General features: G+C 46.7%; 1 protein-coding gene across 2 annotated transcripts; it reads right to left on the reverse strand.

Moving 5' to 3' along the window:
- Window positions 1-3,688: 3,688 nt before the first annotated feature.
- Window positions 3,689-7,674, reverse strand: LOC308571344 (gastrin/cholecystokinin-like peptide). 2 transcript variants are annotated; one of them, XM_081166995.1, is made up of 4 exons: window positions 7,517-7,674; window positions 6,307-6,469; window positions 5,226-5,474; window positions 3,689-3,920 (listed from the first exon to the last, which is right to left on the reverse strand). In XM_081166995.1, exons 3-4 carry the CDS (start codon window positions 5,464-5,466, stop codon window positions 3,826-3,828), a joined length of 336 nt encoding a protein of 111 aa, XP_081023121.1. In that variant the 5' UTR covers window positions 5,467-5,474; window positions 6,307-6,469; window positions 7,517-7,674; the 3' UTR covers window positions 3,689-3,825. The 2 variants fall into 2 exon arrangements, with proteins under 2 accessions (XP_081023121.1, XP_081023120.1); XM_081166994.1 differs by lacking the exon at window positions 6,307-6,469.
- Window positions 7,675-7,985: the final 311 nt, after the last annotated feature.

Raw genomic sequence — 7,985 nt, forward strand, 5'->3', positions numbered from 1 at the left:
TTTACGATCTGGCAGGCAGAATACAAAACAGCTTTCCTTGCAAACACTGCCTCCTCCTGCAGAAATCCTGCTTTAAATTGCTTTTATCAAGCCCTTCCATTATAGAGGGTTTAAAATCATCCTGACTTCTCTGACTGCCTTTGCTGCAGGCGCAGGTCACAGCACTCTTGAGCGCTTGTAACATATGCATCCCAGTTCTATGCAGGTTTACTTAGAAGTAAGTCCCACTGACTTGGTTTTGTTTTTTTAGAATATTTTGATAATTTGTTGTGAAATAACATTGATCAAGTCCAACAAAACCTGCAGATTGTCGCGTGCTTATATCAATCACTTGTAAAGAGAAGATTTGAGTGGGGAGACTGTCAGATACCTGGACTATTGAACACATCATCAAGGCCACAAAAGGGTGGGGCCCCTCCTTCGCCTCTTAGATAGATAGAAGGACAAAGCCTGAGTTGAGTTTGCAGGAATGTGACCTGGAAGCAAAGCAGCAAGCAGGAGAGTCTGGTTGAAGAGAGACCTGCATTGGCTCCCAGTACGTTTCCGAGCACAATTCAAAGTGTTGGTGCTGACCTTTAAAGCCCTAAACGGCCTCGGTCCTGTATACCTGAAGGAGCGTCTCCACCCCCATCATTCTGCCCGGACACTGAGGTCCAGCGCCAAGGGCCTTCTGGCGGTTCCCTCATTGCGAGAAGTAAGGTTACAGGGAACCAGGCAGAGGGCCTTCTCGGTAGTGGCGCCTTCCCTGTGGAACACCCTCCCATCAGATGTCAAGGAAATAACAGCTATCCTATTTTTAAAAGACATCTGAAGGCAGCCCTGTTTAGGGAAGTTTTTAATATTTAATGCTGTATTGTTTTTAACACTCGATTGGGAGACACCCAGAGTGGCTGGGGAAGCTCAGCCAAATAGGCGGGGTATAAATAATAAATTATTATTATTATTATTATTATTAATAATAATAATAATACTGTGAACTCCTCCATTGTAGGCTCAGGTTGTATATAACTAAACCATATATCCTAATGACACCTCAGCCTCCTCCGTGTCTTATTCCCAGAAGGAAACACGAATCCTAGGTAAGCAGCAGGAACCCCTGGCATCTCTCACCGCCTGCAACCGTGCAATGAATTTTATTTAAACGAATGGTGTGGATCTGCCCTCTCTCCGACACACACACTTTCTCCATCTTACTGCCACTGTGGAAGATGACTTGACAGCCTTTCTCATTGATCAGGCAGATTTCTCCTTCATGCGTTGGCCTCTTCTCATTCAGGCTGCAGTCCTCAGAAAGTCTTGACATGGGCAGTTGGAAAGGAGCTGGGTGGAGTGGAAGGGCTGTGGAAGTTGCTCTCTGGGTTGAATAATGAACCTCGCCACAGGGAGCGGGTGAAGAAGTGTGTCTGGGACCCGTTCAGCACCCACAAGCCACCCCAAAGATGCCCAAGAGTCTGTGTATGAGCTGAGTCTGAGCCCCTCTCACCGCCATGCCTCCTGCAGTCCATAAACAGCACCTGAGCCATGGCACCCACTTCCTGTTGTACACATTTACCATTGAATTTAGTGAGGTTCAGTTCTGAGTAGACAGGTATAGGATTATATACCTGAAGGAGCATCTCCACCCATATTGTTTAGCCCAGACACTGAGGTCCAGCTCCGAGGGGCTTCTGGTGGTTCCCTCACTGCGAGAAGTGAAGTTACAGGGAACCAGGCAGAGGGCCTTCTCGGTAGTGGCACCTCCCCTGTGGTACGCCCTCCCATCAGATGTCAAGGAAATAAACAACTACCTGACTTTTAGAAAACATCTGAAGGCAGCCCTGTTTAGGGAAGTTTTTAATGTTTGATGTTTTATCATGTTTTTAATATTCTGTTGGGACCTGCCCAGAGTGGCTGGGGTGGCCTGGCCAGATAGGTTGGGTATAAGTTATTTGTTTGTTTGTTTGTTTGTTTGTTCCTGTTTTCCAGATACAGTTCCTAATTTCTGGCACTGGTACCTCATAAATCACTGCCCACATCTTGCCTTTGTGGAAGGTTTTGGTGGTTGCCTTTTTAATTATCTTTGTCAAGGAGCACTTCCTGTGCCTGCAATTATCATTTCTGATAGTCAACCCCCTCCTTAAGTTTCTAGATGGGGTAGCTTAGTTGGTAAGACTCTTCATCTCAGAGTTGCAGGTTCGAGCCCCACGTTGGGCAAAAGATTCTTGCATTTCAGGGGGTTGGACTAGATGACCCTCACGGTCCCTTCCAACTCGATGGTTCTATGAGTCTCTCAGGGGGAGGGCTGATGTGTCTTGGCTTGAGCCCACCTAGAAGCAAAGAGTGAGCTTATCTGTGGAAGGCTGCACAAAGACCCTTATGGGGTGCCAACGGAACACAGACAAAAACGGTTGTGGTTTTGTGTAGGTGGAGTTGGATTTTGTGGGAAACTGAGGGTCAAGTCATGAAGCAAACAGAGTGAACTTGGGCAACTGGTCAGACTGGGTTTTCCCTCTTCTCATCTCATATACAGAGGGGTACCTGGGCTCCCCCTGCACCCTTGGCAAGGAGATGTATCAGTGCCCCCTGCTCACAAGAAAATACCAGTGGTATTTGACTCCTACTAAGCTGGCAAAAATGTATAGCACAAATGTCTGTTGGAAATGTAAAGAAAAAGAAGGTACTTTTTATCATATGTGGTGGACTTGTAAGGTGGTAAAAGCTTTTTGGGAAACGATATACAGTGGTACCTCAGGTTAAGTACTTAATTCGTTCCGGAGGTCTGTTCTTTACCTGAAACTGTTCTTAACCTGAAGCACCAGTTTAGCTAATGGGGCCTCCTGCTGCTGCCACGCCGCTGGAGCACGATTTCTGTTCTCAACTTGAAGCAAAGTTCTTAACCTGAAGCACTATTTCTGGGTTAGCGGAGTCTGTAGCCTGAAGCGTATGTAACCTGAAGTGTATGTAACCCGAGGTACCAGTGTACAATGAAATGAAAAAAAAATGTCTAAAATAACCTTTGTTAAAAAACCCCAGAAGCTTTCTTATTAGGAATTACAGGTACCGATATCCCAAAGGACCAGAAAAAGACTTTTTATGTATGGAACAACAGCTGTTTAGATGCTACTAGCCCAGAGATGGAAAGAAGACAAAGTCCCTACCAGAGAAGAATGGCAAACTAAGCTGATGGACCATGATAAAATGGCAAAGCTGACTAGAAAACTCAGGAATCAAGAGGATAAAAACTTTACAAAAGAATGGGGAAAATGTATAAGCTATTTAAAAGACCACTGTAAGCTGATGGAAACATTGGCAGGATTTTGATTTCACTTGTAGTGTAACAATTACCATGGAAAATATAGATTGATATAATACTTACAGTTTGGAAGAAGATGCAGTTTTAAATGATTAAAACGGGACTCCGGGGGGGGGGGGGAGGGGAGTCCTGAGATTCGGAGGAATCTCTATATATGGTTATATTTTTGATTTCTTTTATCATTTTGTATTGTAAAATCAAATAAAAAATGATTTCAAAAAAGAAAAGGACAAAGTTCAGTAACCACCAATGACTCTTAAACTGGGCATTTAACAGCACCATCCTATAAATGTCTAGTCTAGTCCTCCAGGACTTCCGACTGGGACATTACCAATTTGCTCCGCTGGTTCCGCCCTCTTCCCCAGTTTGTGGGATCGCGAGCCGCTCAGGCAGAGATAGCAGTGGCACAGCTTTATTGGCACAGACATGCAAGAGGAACTGGTTTGGACATTTACAAAATGCTCAAAACTTATTTAGAATCTGCCTCGCTGCCTCTTCCTTCTCCACCTGGATTGGCCTGGGAGACGGGTCACTTAGGCCTCTCCTTCCAAGTCCTCGGAGCTTCGCCGTCCAAAGTCCATCCAGCTGGGGTAATGAGCCTCTGGGTCCTGCACCCTGCCAGCAAATTCTGCAGTTGGGGAAGAGACACAGTGCGATTAACTTGAAGGCAGGTGGTGGATTGGCAAAACCTGCCCTCAATCTCAGTCCTGCCAGCCCACTCTCTGTAGATCATCAAGAGCTGGTGGGGTCTACTGGAGTTTTCCTCCTAGGGCTAATAGCAGCTTCAGGGCAAGGGATTTACCGTATTTTTTGCACCATAACACTCACTTTTTTCCTCCTAAAAAGTAAGAGGAAATGTCTGTGCGTGTTATGGAGGGAATGCCTACGGGTGGCATGTCTACGGATTTTCCTCCTCTAAAAACTACGTGCGTGTTATGGTCGGGTGCGTGTTATAGAGCGAAAAATATGGTACATCAAGACCCTGGCAGGGCGGGGAGATGGCTGGGGAAAAAAACCCCTCCCTGTCTCTGCCTCCAGCATCCCCAGTTCTGACTGCCTACCCTCTGCTGTCATTTTAAAACGAAGCGAGTTAGTCACATTCAGTTCATTAATACAATGTACCATTTTCTCTCTCGCAATTTGGAGGCAATTCCACTACCAATGGAGACCACAAAGTACTTCGTTGGCATCCCGAGTTTCCAAAAGTTAGAGGTATTAAATTGTGCTCTCAGAGCAGTATGGAAACACTTGAAAACCACCCAGACAGTTTAAAGATTGAAGCCAGGGAGTGGTTTGCCTGTGACTCTCCAGATCTTTTTGGGAGTATGGTTCCCATCATCTCCCCATGTTGACTGAGGCTGATGGGAGTCCAAACAGCAGAGGACCACAGGTCTGTCACTCCTGGTCCAATCAATAAGGAGGCAGGTTTACATTCAGATTGGAGTGTCCCCGCTTGGCTCACTTCAAATCTGCCTTCCCTGTCCAGGGTTGAGGACTGGGGGGGAAATGGCAGGGCAAATTTGAAGCAGAAGCTCGCTGCTGATTGCACAGTACTGATTGGCAGCACCCTCTAAACCGAGAAACCTCTTCCTTCATCCTGTAGCGGGTTTTGCATTTAACACTTTAAGCCCCCCCCCCCTTAAAACTAATGCTGGGTGAGTGAATGCATGAATATTCATAACATACTTGCAAGTATTAAATACCATGCATGTGGGGAGGAGCAAGACGGAGGGCTGAGCAAATATGTTATTTAATGCTTCGCCCGTCGTTTCATTTGCACGGCCAGCTTGGCGGAGGGAGATCCACACCTGTTAGTTCTCTTCACACTTTGGGAGTGCCTCTCTCGCTCTGAAGGAGCCCAGCCTTCCACTAAGATCATCCGGAAAGGTCTTACTGAGAATAATACAAGAAGCATGTGTGTGGTTTCTCCTACCTGTACGGAGGTAAGGCAGGAACTGGGCGACCAAATCCTTCTGGTCCTCAGACAGATGTCCTGGCCACTCCCTGCGGATGGGACTGCCGCTGCTGCTCCTCTGCATCTTCTCCTGTTGTGGTCCAGCCTTGGCTTGCCTGCTGAGCCTGCCACCCCCCTGATAGGATGTGGACACAGATCTTAAGAGGCTTGTGGCTATGAAGGTGGTCAGCAGCAGGCTGGTAAGTACCTTGGTGTGCATGCCTGGAACTTGGAAGATAGTAAGAGGAGGACTTTAGGGGGGGGGTTGTCCAACATCAAATAAATTACGGAGCTGATTAAGTTTCTATTGCATAGCCTGGGTTGCTGTTTACCTACCTTTCGTTAACCTAATGTACACATTCACGCCATCATGCATTTGCTAGCCTTTAAAGTCTAAACTAGTGGTTCCCAGTTGGTGGACTGAGGACCCATCAGTTGTACCACTGGCCAACCAGATGCCTGCAAGCAATTCAGGAGTGCAGCAGCGCTCTCTCTACTAGGCAGCCCCAGGAACTGGTGTTAAGAGGCACTGCCTTCAATACCGGAGACAGCACACCTCTGCCATGATTCTAGTAGCCATTAGAATCATAGAATTGTTGGAAGGGACCCCAAGAGTTATTTAGCCCAAGCCCCTGCAATGCAGGAATCTCAACTAGAGCATCCATGGCAGATGGCCATCCAACCTCTGCTTAAACACCTCCAAGGAAGGAGAGTCCACAACCTTCTGATGGAGACGGTTCCATCGTCAAACAGTTCTTATTTGCCTTATTTCCATGTAGTTCCTCCAACCCCTTTTTAAAGCCACGTTGATGGCCATCAGAACAGATCTCCCAGTTTCAGTCTGCACTCTGTGGAAGCATGCCCTTTTGCCTGTCGTGAATCTTTTAGATCTAGCATCTAAAAAACCCAATCTACTCACAAGTAGACTTCCCCAACTGGACGTCCTCCAGATGTCTTAGACTACAACTCCCACCAATCTCAGTGGATAGGTGTTATAGTCCCAAACACCTGGATGGCACCTGGTTGGGGAAGGCATGACTCAAGGATTCCTTCTCCTTACCTGTCGGGAGTCCTCCGTCAGTGCTCTGCTTCTGTCTCAACAGGATTCTCTCTTCTTCTCCAAAGCAGTGAGGTGCCTTCTTAAAGGTTTGTTGGCTTGCTCCTCCCCCTGATGGAGAGAGTTCCTCCTACTCTCTTTTACATCAGCGGTACAGGATCAATTCCTGCGACGGGGAGGGGATATCTTTCCACCCATTCCTTCCCTATCTTTTATTGGCCACCAGTGAAAACTACTTTCCTGCAGCCGCTTAAAACTCAGATAAGCCGTTTTATTGAAACCCAGCATTCTGAGGACTGTTCAGCCTTCCCCAACTCCAGATGTTGTTGGACTCCAGCTCCCATCATCCCTTGCTGGCACTGCCAATGGTCAGGGATGATGGGAGTTGTATTCCAAACCATCTGGAGAGCACTGGGTGGGGAAGGCTGGTGTAAGGCAACTCAACAGGAGCTAGATTTCTTGGGGATCTGTTTTAAGGGGACAGTGGGAGGTGGTAGCATAGGTCAAGCCCCTGTCTATCTTCTTAGAGTGATCATCCCTCAAGCCTCCTCAAATCTGTTTTTTTCCTTGGGTAGCTTTAAAAGAGGATATGCCTTTGAATACCAGTTGCTGTGAATCACAGGTCAACACACACCACAATTGCCTCATTACGTAAATCATGTTCAGAATACCACAACACAATACATTAAAGCAGTGAATGAAACAGTCCAGAATAAAACAAATTCAAGCTTCAAGGAAAATATTTCAAACCCTCCAGCTTGCAGGATTTCCACAGGTAAAAAGGTAAAGGACCCTTGGATGCTTAAGTCCAGTCAAAGGCAACTATGGAGTTGCGGTGCTCATCTTGTTTTCAGGCCGAGGGAGCTGGAATTTGCCCAGACAGCTTTCCGGGTCATGTGGCCAGCATGACTAAATCGCTTCTGGCACAACAGAACATGGTGACGGAAACCAGACTGCACAAAAATGCTGTTTACCTTCCTGCCACAGTGGTACCTATTAATCTACTTGCACTGGCATGCTTTCGAACTGCTAGGTTGGCAGGAGCTGGGACAGATCAACAGGAGCTCACCCCGTCACAGGGTTTGAACCGGGGATTGATTGGCAAGCCCAAGAGGGTCAGTGGTTTAGACCACAGCACCACCTGCATCCCCTTTCCACAGACACCTGGCTGGCCACTTTGAGAACAGGATGCTGGACTAGATGGGCCACTGACCTGATCCAGCCGTCTCATGTTATGTCCTTATGTGGAAAAAGTCCTGCAGCTGTATAAGTTTCTGAGCACATACAGATACATATGAACCAGTTTTGACAGAGAGGTAAACCTGACCTAGCAACTGTCTGAACATCACAACGAAGTCTTGGTGTTTGAGGAGGGAGGGAGACAGAATTTAAATGGAAACCAAGGGTACTTGACAACAAAACACGCATTAAAATAGTTTATTTTATAAATAGAGCACATCAGCCATCACAATGCCACCGGAGGAGGTGGAGAACAATCTAACAGCGACGGAAAAGAAACCACACTCCGCTAAAAGCATCTTTGAAGTCTTAAGTGGCAAGGAAGGACCTCAGCTGCAAATGCTCTCTGTGTAAAGATGAAGTTTGTTTTTCAGATGCAATCCTTTGATCATCCTCTTGCTGTTTCCTCCCATCTTCTTTGTGGAGCAAAAATACTTTGATGA

This window comes from Podarcis bocagei (assembly GCF_964188305.1).
Source record: "Podarcis bocagei genome assembly, chromosome: 13".
In the NCBI taxonomy this organism is placed as follows: domain Eukaryota; kingdom Metazoa; phylum Chordata; class Lepidosauria; order Squamata; family Lacertidae; genus Podarcis; species Podarcis bocagei.

Excerpts from the sequence above, each read along its gene's own strand:
- LOC308571344 (XM_081166994.1), bottom strand. The coding sequence starts at position 5,466 with ATGCACACCAAGGTACTTACCAGCCTGCTGCTGACCACCTTCATAGCC. Across the intron at positions 3,921-5,225 it reads CCTGCCTTACCTCCGTACAG|AATTTGCTGGCAGGGTGCAG; the intron begins GTAGGAGAAACC and ends CCCCAACTGCAG.